The 15,827-nt window shown below is 53.3% G+C and overlaps 1 protein-coding gene across 1 annotated transcript; it reads left to right on the forward strand.

The window, feature by feature from the left end:
• The first annotated feature begins 11,428 nt into the window (after positions 1–11,428).
• DGCR6L (DiGeorge syndrome critical region gene 6 like) lies at positions 11,429–15,774 on the forward strand. Its single transcript, XM_070385633.1, has 5 exons — positions 11,429–11,585; positions 11,660–11,820; positions 13,834–13,934; positions 14,797–14,937; positions 15,341–15,774. The coding sequence occupies exons 1-5, from the start codon at positions 11,476–11,478 to the stop codon at positions 15,422–15,424; spliced, it is 597 nt and encodes a 198-aa protein (XP_070241734.1). The 5' UTR covers positions 11,429–11,475; the 3' UTR covers positions 15,425–15,774.
• The last annotated feature ends 53 nt before the right edge of the window (positions 15,775–15,827 follow it).

Consider the following 15,827-nt stretch of genomic DNA (forward strand, 5'->3'; position numbering starts at 1 on the left):
CTGGCCCTGGCCTGGCCTGGCCTGGCCTGGCCTGGCCTGGCCTGGCCTGGCCTGGCCTGGGCCTGGCCTGGCCTGGCCTGGCCTGGCCTGGCCTGGCCTGGCCTGGCCCTGGCCTGGCCTGGCCTGGCCTGGCCTGGCCTGGCCTGGCCTGGCCTGGCCTGGCCTGGCCTGGCCTGGCCTGGCCTGGCCTGGCCTGGCCTGGCCTGGCCTGGCCTGGCCTGGCCTGGCCTGGCCTGGCCTGGCCTGGCCTGGCCTGGCCTGGCCCTGGCCTGGCCTGGCCTGGCCTGGCCTGGCCTGGCCTGGCCTGGCCTGGCCTGGCCTGGCCTGGCCTGCCTGGCCTGGCCTGGCCTGGCCTGGCCTGGCCTGGCCTGGCCTGGCCTGGCCTGGCCTGGCCTGGCCTGGCCTGGCCTGGCCTGGCCTGGCCTGGCCTGGCCTGGCCTGGCCTGGCCTGGCCTGGCCTGGCCTGGCCTGGCCTGGCCTGGCCTGGCCTGGCCTGGCCGCCTGGCCTGGCCTGGCCTGGGCCTGGCCTGGCCTGGCCTGGCCTGGCCTGGCCTGGCCTGGCCTGGCCTGGCCTGGCCTGGCCTGGCCTGGCCTGGCCTGGCCTGGCCTGGCCTGGCCTGGCCTGGCCTGGCCTGGCCTGGCCTGGCCTGGCCTGGCCTGGCCTGGGCCTGGCCTGGCCTGGCCTGGCCTGGCCTGGCCTGGCCTGGCCTGGCCTGGCCTGGCCTGGCCTGGCCTGGCCTGGCCTGGCCTGGCCTGGCCTGGCCTGGCCTGGCCTGGCCTGGCCTAGCCTGGCTGGCTGGCCTGGCCTGGCCTGGCCTGGCCTGGCCTGGCCTGGCCTGGCCTGGCCTGGCCTGGCCTGGCCTGGCCTGGCCTGGCCTATTACTCACCCGTATAGACCGAGCAAATAATGCCACATCCTGTCAAGGGAAGGAAACAGATAGGCTTGTAACAAGTAAAGAAGCAAACAATGTCACGTCCAGTCACAGGGAAGGAAGTAGGGACGATCGTAGCCAGTGAAGTATAGGAGACAAGGAGACACGTGTGTCATATGATGCCAATTTATGTGAAATCTAAAAATGAATACAAATGAACTTCCTGACCGTAGAGACACAGTTCATCATACATGGGCGGAAAGCCTATGGCCCCAGAAAAGTAAAGAGTAGGACGGTGAGAAATGAGCTGATTCAGACTCATAGAGCCACTCTACTATTTATAAAATAAGCACCAAGGACCCACTCTAAAACACAAGGATCCCTACTTATCACATAACCTCTTGGGGAAAACCAAGAAAAGAACACATATAGATCTCTTTCCAAGCGAATCTTGTTGCTACCGGTCAAAAACGAAAAAAAACACCCACCCACAACATGTAATTCCCCTATATACTCCAGTGAAAATTACAGAAGCAAACCCACCCTCAACCAAAAACAAAAGAAAGAAAGAGAAAAAAAAAGAAAAGCAAAAGCTGCCTCTATGCCCCTCATGGCCTGGTGACCTGGGCTGGTGTCACATTTCTGGAGGCTGAGCAGCCTTAGGTCCAAAGCCTCCACTGTTGTGGGGCTCAGGGAGCCGGCAGAGTGTGGCAGGCAGTGTGCACCGCCCCCGCCCCCGACCCATATTCTCTCCCCTTGCTGCCACCTTGTGGCCGTTTTCCGTAGCAACTTGAAAAACTGAAGTGATGGACACTAATGTTCAGAAGGTCCGAGGCGCTGTAAGTAACATCACCTTTCCTCAAGAGATATCCTAGCGATGGTCACGAAAAATAATTCAAAACAGAGCAGGCTATTAAGAAGCCATATCAAGAAGCACGTTTATCTAAGTGTGAAAGTGTTAGTAATTCTGCTGCTGCTGCTAAGTCACTTCAGTCGTGTCCAACTCTGCGCGACCCCATAGGCGGCAGTTCACCAGGCTCCCCCGCCCCTGGGATTCTGCAGGCAAGAACACTGGAGTGGGTTGCCATTTCCTTCTCCAATGCATGACAGTGAAAAGTGAAAGTGAACTCGCTCAGTCGTGTCCGACTCCTAGCGACCCCATGGACCACAGCCCACCAGACTCCTCCATCCATGGGATTTTCCAGGCAAAAGTACTGGAGTGGGGTGCCATTGCCTTCTCCATTAGTAGCTCAGATGTGTCCAAATCTTCGCAACCACACGTGCTGTAGTAGCCCACCAGGCTCCTCTGTCCATGGGATTCTCCAGGCAAGAATACTGGAGTGGATTGCCATTCCCTTCTCTAGGAGGATCTCCAGGGATTGAACCTGGGTCTCCTGCATTGCAGGCAGATTCTTTACCACTGAGCCACAAGGGAAGCCCCTAAAGTTTATCTGAAAGTGAAAGTCGCTCAGTCGTGTCCGACTCTTTGTGACCCCATGGACTATACAGTCCATGAAATTCTCCAGGCCAGAATACTGCAGTGGGTAGCCTTTCCCTTCTCCAGGGGATTTTCCCAACCCAGGGATCGAACCCAGGTCTATCCTCATTGCAGGCAGATCCTTTACCAGCTGAGCCACCAGTGAAGCCCAAGAATACTGGAGTGGGTAGCCTTTCCCTTCTCCAGCAGATCTTCCTGACCCAGGAATCAACCCGGGGTCTCCTGCATTGCAGGCAGATTCTTTACCAACTGAGCTATCAGAGAAGCACCTAAAGTTTATTTAAGCCATGTGATTTTTTTTTTTCAGTTTGTGTAACAACCCTTAAAAAAAAGTCAAGATGTTAATATTGCAAAAAATTAGAAAAATGCAAATCAAAACAACAGCAAGGTATAACCTCGCACCAGTCAAAATGGCCGTTGTCAGAAACTCTGCAAACTGTAAGGGCTGGTACCTCCCTTCACTGATGCTAGAAATATAACCTGGTAAAAGACACTGTGGAGGATAGTATGGAGGCTCCTGAAACCAAAAATGAGAATGAGGTTGGAATACCCCCTCTCACCAAACACAGACTCCAAGTATATAAAGATATAAATGTCAGAATGGATACTATGAAATTCTTGAGGAAAATATAGGCAGGACAGGGTTTGATGTAAATCACAGCAAGTTCTTCTTGGGTTCACCTCTTAGAGTAATGAAAACTAAACCAAAAATAATAAAAAGGAATCTAATTAACCTTAAAACTATTTGAACAGCAACAGAAACCCTAAACAAAAGACAAAGACAACCCTCAGAAAGGGGAAAAAATAGTTGTAAACAAGGATCAGTTCAGCTCAGTTGCTCAGCCGTGTCCAACTCTTTGTGACCCCATGGACTACAGCACACCAGGCTTCCCTGCCCATCACCAACTCCTGGAGCATACTCAAACTCATGCCCATTGAGTCAGTGATGCCATCCAACTATCTCATCCTCTGTCATCCCCTTCTCCTCCCACCTTCAAGCTTTCCCAGCATCAGAATCTTTTTAAATGAGACAGTTCTTTGCATCAGGTTGCCAAAGTATTGGAGCTTCAGCTTCAGCATCAGTCCTTCCAATGATTATTCAGGACTGATTTCCTTTAGGACGGACTGGTTGGATCCCCTTGCAGTCCAAGGGACTCTCTACAGTCTTCTCCAACACCACAATTCAAAAGCATCAATTCTTCGGCACTCAGCTTTCTTTATAGTCCAATTCTCACATCCATACATGACTACTGGAAAAGCCATTGCTTTGACTAGATGGACCTTTGCTGGCAAAGTAATGTCTCTGCTTTTTAATATGCTGTCTAGATTGGTCATAGTTTTTTTTCCAAGGAGCCAGTGTCTTTTAATTTCATGGTTGCATTCACCATCTGCAGTGATTTTGGAGCCCCAAAAAATAAAGTCTGCCACTGTTTCCATTGTTTCCCCATCTATTTGCTATGAAGTGATGAGACCAGATGCCATGATCTTAGTTTTCTGAATGTTGGGTTTTAAGCCAACGGTTTCACTCTCTTCTTTCCATTTCGTCAAGAGGCTCTTTAGTTCTTCTTCGCTTTCTGCCATAAGGGTGGTGTCATCTGCATATCTGGGGTTATTGATATTTCTCCCAACAATCTTGACTCCAGCTTGTGCTTTATCCAGCCTGGCATTTCACATGATGTACTCTGTATATAAGTTAAATAAGCAGGGTGACAATATACAACCTTGGTGTATTCCTTTCCCTATTTGGAACCAGTCTGTTGCTCCATGTTCTAACTGTTGCTTCCTTATCTGCAAAGTCACTGCAGATGGTGACTGCAGCCATGAAATTAAAAGACACTTACTCCTTGGAAGGAAAGGTAGGACCAACCTAGATAGCATATTCAAAAGCAGAGACATTATTTTGCCAACAAAGGTCCGTCTAGTCAAGGCTATGGTTTTTCCGGTGGTCATGTATGGATGTGAGAGTTGGACTGTGAAGAAAGCTGAGCACCAAAGAATTGATGCTTTTGAACTGTGGTGTTGGAGAAGACTCTTGAGAGTCCCTTGGACTGCAAGGAGATCCAACCAGTCCATTCTAAAGGAGATCGGTCCTGGGTGTTCTTTGGAAGGACTGATGCTAAAGCTGAAACTCCAATACTTTGGCCACCTCATGCGAAGAGCTGACTCATTGGAAAAGACTCTGATGCTGGGAGGGATTGGGGGCAGGAGGAGAAGGGGATGACAGAGGATGAGATGGCTGGAGGGCATCACCAACTCGACGCATATGAGTTTGGGTGAACTCCGGGAGTTGGTGATGGACAGGGAGGCCTGTCATGCTGCAGTTCATAGGGTTGCAAAGAGTCGGACATGACTGAGTGACTGAAATGAACTATCTGCATACAGGTTTCTCAAGAGGCAGGTCAGGTGGTTTGGTATTCCCATCTTTTTAAGAATTTTCCACAATTTGTTGTGATCCACACAGTCAAAGGCTTTGGCATAGTCAATAAAGCAGAAGTAGATGTTTTTCTAGAACTGTCTTGCTTTTTTGATAATCCAACAGATGCTGGCAATTTGATCTCTTGTTCCTCTGCCTTTTCCAAATCCAGCTTGAACATCTGAAAGTTCACAGTTCACATACTGTTGAAGCCTGGCCTGGAGAATTTTAAGCCTCACTTTACTAGCATGTGAGATGAGTGCAATTGTGCAATAGTTTGAGCATTCTTTCTTTGGGATTGAAATGAAAACTGAATTTTTCCAGTCCTGGGCCACTGCTGAGTTTTCCAAATTTGCTGTCACATTGAGTGCAGACCTTTGACATCATCATCTTTTAGTATTTGAAATAACACAACTGGAATTCCATCACTTCCACTAGCTTTGTTTGTAGTGATGCTTCCTAAGGTCCACTTGACTTTACATTCCAGGATGTCTGGCTCTAGGTGAGTGATCACACCATCGTGGTTATCTGGGTCACGAAGATCTTTTTTGTATAGTTCTTCTGTGTATTATTGCCATCTTTTTTTAACATCTTCTGCTTCTGTTAAATAAAGACACCCATAAGGAAATCATCTCCAGAAAATATAGTCAGATTGTGCAGCTCAATATCAAAAATACAAACAACTCAAGAAAAATATGTGCCTAAGATCAAAAAAGGACATTTCTGTGATGGAGTCATACATATTGCCATTAGGCACATGGAAAGATGCTCCCAGCATCACTAATTATTGGAGAAAGGCAAATCAAAAGTTCAATGAGGTATCACCTCACACCAGTCACAATGACCATCTCCAACTATCTCCAGCAATAAATCCTGGAGAGGGTGTGGAGAGAAGGAGTTGAGAATGTACGTTGGCACCTCCACTAGGGAGAAGAGTATGGAGGTTCTTGAAAAAGCTAAACAGTAAAACAGTTAGTAAAACAGCTAAGAAGTACCTTAGAACCCAGTGGTCCCAAATCTGGGCAGAGACCTGGACAAAACCAACATTTTAAAACACAGGGGTAGCCCTGTGATCACGGCTGTGCTAGGTACCATAGCCAAGACACAGAACCACCTAAGCGTACAGGGACTGCTGGACGGTTACCGACAGTGGGGCACACACGGTGCAATACTGCTCAGCCATAAAGGGGAGGAAACCATGCCACATGGAGCCACCGGGGAGAAAGCAGAGATGGTCCCACCAAGGGGAGTGAGGGAGACAGGGAGAGACAAGGGCCATAGGGTATCACTTCTAGTTAAATCTAAAAATGGACAGAAATGAGCTTCTTTACCAAACAGAAACAAACTCACACGCTCTGAAGAGAAACTTATGGTCACCAAAAACAAAAGGTGTGAGGCAGGGAGAAATGAGCTGTTTTAGACTAACATATACACACTACCATTTATAAAACAAGCCACAAGGACCCACAATGTAACACAAGCAACCTCACTCAACACTCTCCAGTAACCTATGTGGGAAAAGAACCCCAAAAAGAATGTAAATACATCTATATATAAATGACTCAAGTTGCTGTAGACTGAAAAAAAAAAAACACACAACATTGCAATCCACCTACACGTGCTCAGACATTCGGTCGTGTCCGACTCTTTGTGACCTGCCAGGATACACTCCGATTAAAATGATCGGATAGAAACAGAAAAAGGTAAACGAAAAATGTGCTGATTCTATTTCCCTCAGGCCATGGTGACTTGGGCTGGACCGGAGTCGCCCCCTGGAGCCTGGGCAGGCCTGGGTCCCCAGTCTGCAGTGTTGGGGACTGAGGGAGCTGGCGAATAACAAGGGGAATATCCTGATTCGCCTTTGCCCCAAAGCGAATCCCCAGATGCCAAACCACCACCCCAGAGCCCTGCCCCTACACTGCGGCCCTCTCCCGTCCGCTTGGAGGCAGGATGCAACTAGGGTGCCCGGGGCCCACCCCACGTTCACTTTGGGCCCCACCCACAGGGGCCGCACCTGCCTGCAGGTGAACCGCGGAACAAAACTCCTGTTCACCCACGTGGCCCAGTCTCAGCCTCCAGGCAGGAGCAGGTCAGGGAGGCTGGCTCGGCCTTCCTCCAGTGAGAAGTGGAATATTTCCAGCCATATATCTGGAAATAAGGATGTCACAGTCATCAGAGATTGCAGCCCTCCAAGATGAGCTGGTGAGCCCTCAGGGCACTCAGGAGGGAGAAGAGTACCCGTCATCTAGCAGGAGATAGACCAGCCAACAGTGGTCATGCATGGATGTGAGAGTTGGACTCCAAAGAAAGCTGAGCATCGCAGAATTGATGCCTTTGAACTATGGTGTTGGAGAAGACTCTTGAGAGTCCCTTGGACTGCAAGGGGATCCAACCAGTCCATCCTAAAGGAAATCAGTCCTGAATATTCATTGGAAGGACTGATGCTAAAGCTGAAGCTCCAATACTTTGGCCACCTGATGCAAAGAACTGACACATTGGGAAAGACCCTGATGCTGGGGAAAATTGAAGGCAGGAGGAGGAGGGGACGACAGAGGATGAGAAGGTTGGATGGCATCACCGACTCAAAGGACATGAGTTTGAGTAAACTCCGGGAGTTGATGATGGACAGAGAGGCCTGGTGTGCTTCAGTCCATGGGGTCACAAAGAGTTGGACACAACTGAGCAACTGAACTGAACCAAACTGAACTGAAAACAAGTCAATCCTAAGGGAAATCAACCCTAAATACTCATTGGAAGGACTGATGCTGAAGCTGAAGCTCCAATACTTCGGCCACCTGATGCAAAAAGCCAATTCATTAGAAAAGACCCTGATGCCGGGCAGGAGGAGACAGGGGTGACAGAATAAGATGGTTGGATGGCATCACTGACTCAGTGGACATGAGTTTGAGCAAACTCCAGGAGATAATGAAGGACAGGGAAGCCTGGCATGCTGCAGTCCATGGGGTTGAAGAGAGTCAGACGTGACTGACAGACTGAACAACAAGAAAAAAAACAGCCATCAAGCTGCGTCCGCTTTTAAGGTGAGCCCAAGGGACCTCAGAAGGTGAAAAGCACAGGATACTGGCCCAGGATAGCTGAGAAGTAAATGAAAGAAACGATTTCAGTGAGCCCAGACTCTCGCCTCTTCCCATACATAGAGAAACACTACATTCCTTAACTTGGGATATCTGCTTTTCTTTAATTAACAGTCATCTTTGATGTTAAACTACCTGCCCCTGGTTGCAGAGCTTCTATGTAACCTGGCTCCCCTCCTCAGAGCAGTTCTCTCAGGGTCACTTGAGATGCAGTCTCTTGGGCTTTGAGTCCTAAAAGTTTCTGCTGAATAAAGCAACTCTCAACTTTTGGGTTGTGGGTGTTGTTTTAAGTCAATGCTCCAGTGGGAGAATCCAGACCAAGCTGCCCTCTCGGGTCAGCAGAAAGCCTGGGCCCTCAGAACGCTTCTGCTGCCTCCAGTAAACGGAGGAAATCCAAGCTAAATTCAAGCCAAATATCCCATGACTTCTCCAAAATAGTTATGGAACAATTAACTGGAAACTACATGAAATGAAATTACTGTAAATACAAACTTGAAAACTTTACACCAAATTCACTCAAACTGATTAAGACATTTATAACTCAAAATCATCAAAATTACAAAGAAACAAGAAAATCTACATGATGTGGGGTTTGATCCATAGATCACAAGCTTTGAGTTTTAATACACAAAAAGCCAGTCCATGTGAGAAAAAACATTGTGGACTTTGTAAAGTTAAAGGTGTCTACTAAGAAAGGTACTGACTTTTTAAAAAAAAAAAAAATGCACAGCCTGAGAGTTGCAAGTCAAATTTTATTTGGGACAAAATGAGGACTGCAGCCCAAGAGCCAGCCCCTCAGTTAAGTCTGAGGAACTGTGCCAAAGAGGGGTGGGGGGAGGCAGGCAAGGGGGTCAGTATATATATATGTGATTTGGGTGAAGGGGAGACACGAGCGATCAGGCACATATTCTCTCAAACATGTGGTTTCTGCTAGGTTTCTGCAGGTCTCATGGAGCCTTTGCTGGTCGCAAGGAGCAGTCGCCACCATGAAGGGTTTTACTGCTTTTCTATAGATGAGGAGACACAAGAACTGGGATCATAAAATCAGCTCCTGAGAATGCCTATCTGAAGACTTATCCTGTTAGGTTCCCTCCCCTGACCCCACCCCAGCTCTGAAGGCCCCGTTCCTGCTCTCCACCCTGAACCCCTTTCAGGGAGAGTTAAAGGTCAGCAGCTAGCACAGGCTTTAATCCTCGTGCAGTAGATGGCGGCGCCCACAGCAGGCGCCACTTTGTAGTTGACAAAGACATTATTCCAAAAGTCCAAAGGCAAGACATAAACTGGGAGGAAAATATTTCTAAACCACATGTCCAAGAGAGGAGTTGGGTTCAAATGTTACCGAAAGAAGTGTGGTGGGATCCAGCTACTCGCCACTCAAAAGCCCCATAAATAGCCCAGGTTGGTGGAAAGGAAAATTTGCTTTATTTCAGGTACCAGCAACCGGCAGCAGGGGGTGGGGGTGGGGGGGAGGGTGGTGGACATCTGTCCAGAGGCCCCTCTACCCCCGACAAGCAAGGGATGAGAGCTTTTATGGACAGAACTGGGGTGGGGGGGGCTACATCCAGAACAGCACAGTCATCTCTAACGATCACCTTCAGCTGGTCATCAGTGGTCCGACCAGCGTCATCTTGGTTGTTTTAGGTGCTTCGTCTTTAGGCCCAGGGTCCATTTGTTCCCATTTCTTTGCAGCCAATTCTCAGAATTGTGGCAGCTCATGTCCTGGGTTCAGCCTGATCATCATGTAGTGAACTTCCCTTCCTAGGGTTTCAGTATCTGTAAGACAGCTCACAGGATGTGGCTCAGAATATTATCTACAGCCCTTGAGAAATAAGTAAAGGTCCTCTACTATGCTTAATGACTGCATTACTACTATTATTTAGTCTCCTTTGATTGTTTTCCTTTGTTTCAGCATTTCTCATTTCTCAAGTGAAACTTATTCTTTGACTAAAGTTTTCCACAGACTAAAGGCAGGCAGCGGAGAAGGCAATGGCACCCCGCTCCAGTACTCTTGCCTGGAAAATCCCATGGACGGAGGAGCCTGGAAGGCTGCATTCCATGGGGTCACTAGGAGTTGGACACGACTGAGTGTCTTCACTTTCACTTTTCACTTTCATGCATTGGAGAAGGAAATGGCAACCCACTCCAGGGTTCTTGCCTGGAGAATCCCAGGGACGGGGAGGCCTGGTGGGCTGCCGTCTATGGGGTCGCACAAAGTCCGACACGACTGAAGCAACTTAGCAGCAAAGGTAGGCAGGGGACATGGTGGGGGCGAGCAAGGACCACAGGCTCCTGCTCTGTTTCATAAATAGACAAAAACCTCTAAAACAAACCCATGTTAAAAAATGGGTGTGGATCAAACACACACCTGGCCAAAAAAAAGACTTACACATAGTAAAAATCATACAAAAATTATACAAAAATATCATTTGTTGCTGCTGCTGCTGCTAAGTCACTTCAGTCGTGTCCGACTCTGTGCTACCCCATAGAGGGCAGCCCATTAGGCTCCTCTGTCCCTGGGATTCTCCAGGCAAGAATACTGGAGTGGGTTGCCATTTCCTTCTCCAATGAATGAAAGTGAAAAGTGAAAGTGAAGTTGCTCAGTCGTGCCCGACTCTTAGCGATCCCATGGGCTGCAGCCTACCAGGCTCCTCCGTCCATGGGATTTTCCAGGCAAGAGTACTGGAGTGGGGTGCCATTGCCTTCTCTGACAAAAATATCATACTACTAGGGAATTACAAATTAAAATCATGAGATACCACAGCACACCTATTAGGACTGCTGCTGCTGCTGCTGCTGCTAAGTCGCTTCAGTCGAATCCGACTCTGTGCGACCCCATAGACGGCAGCCGGGCACCAGGCTCCCAGTCCCTGGGATTCTCCAGGCAAGAACACTGGAGGGGGCTAAACTTCAAATATATGACCAAATCAACCGCCGGAGGGTGAGGAACGACAGGAACCTCCCTCAGTGCTGCTGGGACGTAGGTACAACCACCTCGTAAGACAGCTGGGAGGTGTGTTCTAAAGCTGAACAACACGATCCAACAATCATGCTTTCACTTTTTAATTAACTGCTTTGAAAATCTATCTCCAAATTCAAACAAGAATGCAGTTACACCCAGCAGCACTACTCACAATAGGCAGGGTGCGGAGCCGGCCGCAGGGTAAGGGGCGAGACGGGGTAAGGGGTTGGGGGGAGGGTAAAGGGCGGGGAGGGGCGGGACGGTAAGGGACGGGGCGGGCAGAATAAAGGGCGGGGCGGGTAAGGGGTGGGGCGGAGGGTAAAGGGCGGGGCGGCTGGGTAAGGGGTGGGGCGGCAGTTGGTAAGGGGCGGGGCGGGGCTTCAGGGTAGGGGCTGGGTGTGGACGGGGCGGGAGGGTGTGCGCCGGGGGCCGAGTAAGGGGCGGGGCCCCGGGTAGGGGCGGGGCCAATGAGGGCTGCTCCTCCGAGCCTCCTCCAGGGCAGGGCAGCCCTCCTTCCGGTGAGGCGAGAGCGAGCCGTGGTTTGTCTGAACTGTTGTGAAAGGGGGCGTGGCGCGCCGCGCTGCGCTCTGACGTGACAGGACCGCGACGTTTGCGCGGCGGCCGGCGGCGCGGGCGCCATGGAGCGCTGCTCGGGCGCTTTGGAGGAGGCGGCAGACGGGGCCCGGCAGCAGGAGCGGCACTACCAGTTGCTGTCGGCGCTGCAGGGCCTGGTCAAGGAGCTGCCCAGGTGCGCGGCCGCTGGGGCGGGCGGGCCGGGGGGCCGAGCGGGCGGGCCGCGGGCTCACCGCGCTCCGCCCGCAGCTCCTTCCAGCAGCGCCTGTCCTACACCACGCTCAGCGACCTGGCCCTGGCGCTGCTCGACGGCACCGTGTTCGAGATCGTCCAGGGGCTGCTGGAGATCCAGCACCTCACCGAGAAGAGCCTGTACAACCAGCGCCTGCGGCTGCAGAACGAGCACCGAGGTGCGCGGGGGCGGGGGCGGCCTGCCCGGGCTGCTTGGTCTCGGGCGGAGCCCTTCCCCGGGTTCCGCTCGGCAGCAGCCCCTGAAATCGACCTCATTGAGGGCGCGGGGCTTGATGACAGATGGGATCCAGTCAGCTTCCCTTTGTCAGTTGCAGTGTGACCTTCGCGCGGGACCCCCAGAGACGCTCTCACCCACTCCCAGGCGAGATCTTGGCTCTGGCTGTGGCAGTAGGCCGCCCGCGGCGTTGGCAGCTTTGCAGCTCCCGATAGGGCCCGTTCCCCCTCCAAGGTGCATCAGGTTCCCATTCACGGAGCCCCGAAGCACCCTCTGGGCCCTGAAAACGCGTCCCCTGGAGCCACACGCTGGGCAAAACCTCCTGCGCCTTGGCCCCTCCCAGGCATCCCTACAGGGGTGGGAGCGGCCTCCGGAGCCCCTTCCAGCGGGGTGTGCCGGGCTGCTCTTCCGGCTCCCTCAGATTTCTCACCTTTGTCATTTTTTTTTACCCAACTTTATTTTAAAAATAAACAGGGAAGTTGAAAGTACACTATAATGAATATCCATACGTTCTCCAGCTCCACTCAGTAATTAAAGTTTTGACAAAGTTCTTTTTGTCCATCAGTGTATGCAACACCGCACTACTTCCCCAGAAGCCCTCAGCATTCCTCTAGACCAAGGTTTTCAATAGCAGCGCTGCTGGAATCTGTAGCTGGACAGGTCTTCATAGTTCTTTGTAAAACATTAAACAGCATCCCTGGCTTCTATACTAGACAACAGTGGCACCTTCCCCCAGAGCCGACAGCCAAGAATGTCTCCGGACACCCTTGGTCCAATGTTAGAACCAGGGATCTAGAACAAGAACACTGCTGTGTAACCACAATGGATAGAAATCAGTCATTCCAGGGAGCGTTCTGACGTTCAGACACACCAATTATCCAATAATCCTCAGATTATGCACTGACAAGGATCCAGGGTGTGGTTGTGCATTGCAGTTGGGCCTCTGCTTCTGAAAGAATTCCCACCATTCACTGTGGTGCTGACTTTTTGAAGAGTCCGGGGCATTCTGCCTTAGAACATCCCCACTCTGGATCTGATGGACTGCCTCACGCTGACGTCATCCCTCCCTGTTCACCTTCTGTGCTCCCTGTGACCTGGGCAGTGTGATGATGCGCCCACTAAACATTTGTGGCAAAAGTGCCTCCTGGTGACATGAGGTCCCTTCCCTGTGGGGTGGGTTTGATGGATGTCTGTCCCCGGATAAGTGCATCTATGTCAGGAATGGATGTTGGGTTTTGTCAAAGCTTTTTTTCTGCATCTTTTGAAATGATCAAGTGGCTTTTTGGTGACTAGAGTGAATTAACAGTATTTTTTAAATTCCTGGGGTAAACAGCATTCCTGGGATAAATCCTACTTGGTCATCATGTCCTTGGGCCCCCTCGGGTCTGTGCCACCCTACTCCCTTGGGAGCTATGGACAGGGTGTGCAGGGTGGCTCTGCCCCTCCGCCAACCAAGGAGAGCAGAGGAGGAGTGACTGCCGTGCCCTGGAGCAGAGGCCATCCTGCTTGTGCCCCTTTCCTGGGCCCTGGCCTGCATGGTCTCTGGGACATCTCAGTGGATATCCCACGGATGACAGGCAGGTCACGCCGGACTCCTGGCCTGTAGCCATGTGAGGCTAGAAACCTCCAGCCTGCAGTCTCCCCCACCCCCATCTTCCAATTCCCTGTGCTCAAGCTGTGGCCCTGGCTCCACCCTCACCCCACATGCCCGGCCTCCCCCTCCTCTAGGACCCTGGAGCCCTGCTGCTGCAGACCGCCATACCCTGGCTGAGGGTAGGCCCGAGTGGGCTGGGGGCTGTGTGTCCAGAGCTCCACCCACTACCCGGTTCAGGCCTCCACATCCCCACGGCTGGCCTGCTGCCTGTGGTGCTGGGACAGCCGGAGCACGCCCTTGCCTCCTCACCCCTCCTCACCCTCTGCCACCTGACGGTGCCTCTCTGGTCTCGTCCTCTCCCAGTGCTCAGGCAGGCGCTGCGGCAGAAGCACCAGGAAGCCCAGCAGGCCTGCCGGCCCCACAACCTGCCTGTGCTCCAGGCGGCCCAGCAGCGTGAGCTCGAGGTAGGGGTATGGGCATGAGGGGGGCCCACCTGCGCTCTGCCAACAGGGCTGTGTGGAGGGGATCGGAGTGGCGTGGGAACCAGCCTGGGCCACAGGCTGGGGTGGGCCGCGAGGGCCTGACGCGCCCGCGTGTTGCTCTTTGGGTGGGTGTGCTTAGCATGGGTACCACAAAGGCCTGACGTGCCCATGTATTGCTCTTCGCTGGGGGGTGTGCATTTGGCATGGGTGAAGAATGTGTGGTGCCCCCACCCCCTCCACCTGCTCCCCCAGACCACAGTTCCTCAGCCTTGGCCTGTGCAGGGCAGGTATGAATGGGAGCCACTGTGCCCCATGGCCACAGAGACGCGAGGACAGTGGTGGGAGGATGGAGCCACCAAGTCCTGTTCCCAGGTGGACAGGAACAACCCAGAGGCCCACCCACAACCAAGAATCCCCAGGGGAGGGTGCATGCCCAGACCAGCACAGGGTCCCAAGGCAGCCCCAAGCCAGGGCATGCAGGAAGGAGGTGCTGAGCGGGGCGGTGGCAGCTCTAGTGGGAGGAGACACGCAGAGGCTGAGAGACGGCGGTCAGCTGGACAGCCGGCAGAGGTGGGGCCAGCATCTGGCCACTCATGGTGGTCCGTGCCAGGTGGCACCCGGCAGAGCAAAGGGAGGACATCTGGCAGGAGGTGGGGAAGAAGGGTGTTGGGAGCAGGGCTCTGGGGGAAGAGAGGGTCGTAGGTGCGGTGCATACACCATCCTTAGTCTTGAAGCTGGAGCAACTGGGGAGGGGAGAGGGGCCAGAGGTGGCAGGCCAGGAGTGTGTCTGCAGCATCGGTGGGCGGACAGGAGGCTGAGCCCTGAGCCGCCCTCTCCATGGCAGGCGGTGGAACACCGGATCCGTGAGGAGCAGCGAGCGATGGACCAGAAGATCGTGCTGGAGCTGGACCGGAAGGTGGCGGACCAGCAGAGCACACTGGAGAAGGCAGGGGTGGCTGGCTTCTACGTGACCACCAACCCACAGGTCAGTGCCGTGGGCCTCGCCTGGCACAGCCTAGGGGCTACTGGTCCCCAAAGGCCACATCCCCTCTGGGGGTCTAGCTGGTCGCTGAGGGGCCTCTGCTGCCAGAGGACAAGCCAGCTGCCTGCAGGGCATCGCCCACCTTGCTCAGGCCTGCTGTGCCCCACAGGGCCCTCATCTGCAGTTCCCTGCATCCCTGCGTACCTCCACGTGTGCCAAGCCAGGGCAGCTGCAAACGCTGCAGCTTCAGCCCTTTCTGGCAGGCAGTGGCCAGACTTCCCCCACGGGCTCCCTACCTAGTGCCCCCTCGACCCTGATGGTCACCTCAAGTGCCTGGGGAAAGGAGGCTGCTTCCCTGGGCTCTGCCAGGGCTGAGGCGGACCCCCTGGGCCCATCTGCACCCCAGGAGCTGACCCTGCAGATGAACCTCCTGGAGCTCATCCGGAAGCTGCAGCAAAGGGGCCGACAGGCAGGGAAGGTGGCCCTGTGAGCCTGCCCGCCCTTGACCGCCGCCCGTCCCAGCCCGGAGCACCACCCCGTCCCACAGCGACCACAGGCAGCAGACAGCCCCTGGCACTGGTCTTCCTGAAGCGTGGCCACCACCCTCCCAGCAGCCTGCAGGAGGGGCACCCTGTGAGAAGCCAAGTGGACCACACCACCCTTGCCCCCAACCCGGGCTGCTGAGAGCGGGCAGGCAAAGGGCACAGCAGACGCAGCTGTCTGGCTGCCTGCCCTGGCCTACCTCTTGGCCCCTCCCTCGGTAGGTGCAGCCCCTGAGAGGGACAGGCTCCCAAACTGCGTGTGACCCCGAGAAATAAAGCTGCCTCAGCGTCGCCTGCACATGGCTTGTGTGACAGTCTGTGGAGCCAGTCATGACCGGGCCCACACAACCC

This window comes from Bos mutus, chromosome 17 (assembly GCF_027580195.1).
Source record: "Bos mutus isolate GX-2022 chromosome 17, NWIPB_WYAK_1.1, whole genome shotgun sequence".
NCBI lineage: Eukaryota > Metazoa > Chordata > Mammalia > Artiodactyla > Bovidae > Bos > Bos mutus.

Coding starts and splice junctions, on each gene's coding strand:
- DGCR6L (XM_070385633.1), top strand. CDS start 11,476: ATGGAGCGCTGCTCGGGCGCTTTGGAGGAGGCGGCAGACGGGGCCCGG. Junction 11,586..11,659: donor CTGGTCAAGGAGCTGCCCAG/GTGCGCGGCCGC, acceptor CTCCGCCCGCAG/CTCCTTCCAGCAGCGCCTGT. Junction 13,935..14,796: donor CCCAGCAGCGTGAGCTCGAG/GTAGGGGTATGG, acceptor TCTCCATGGCAG/GCGGTGGAACACCGGATCCG.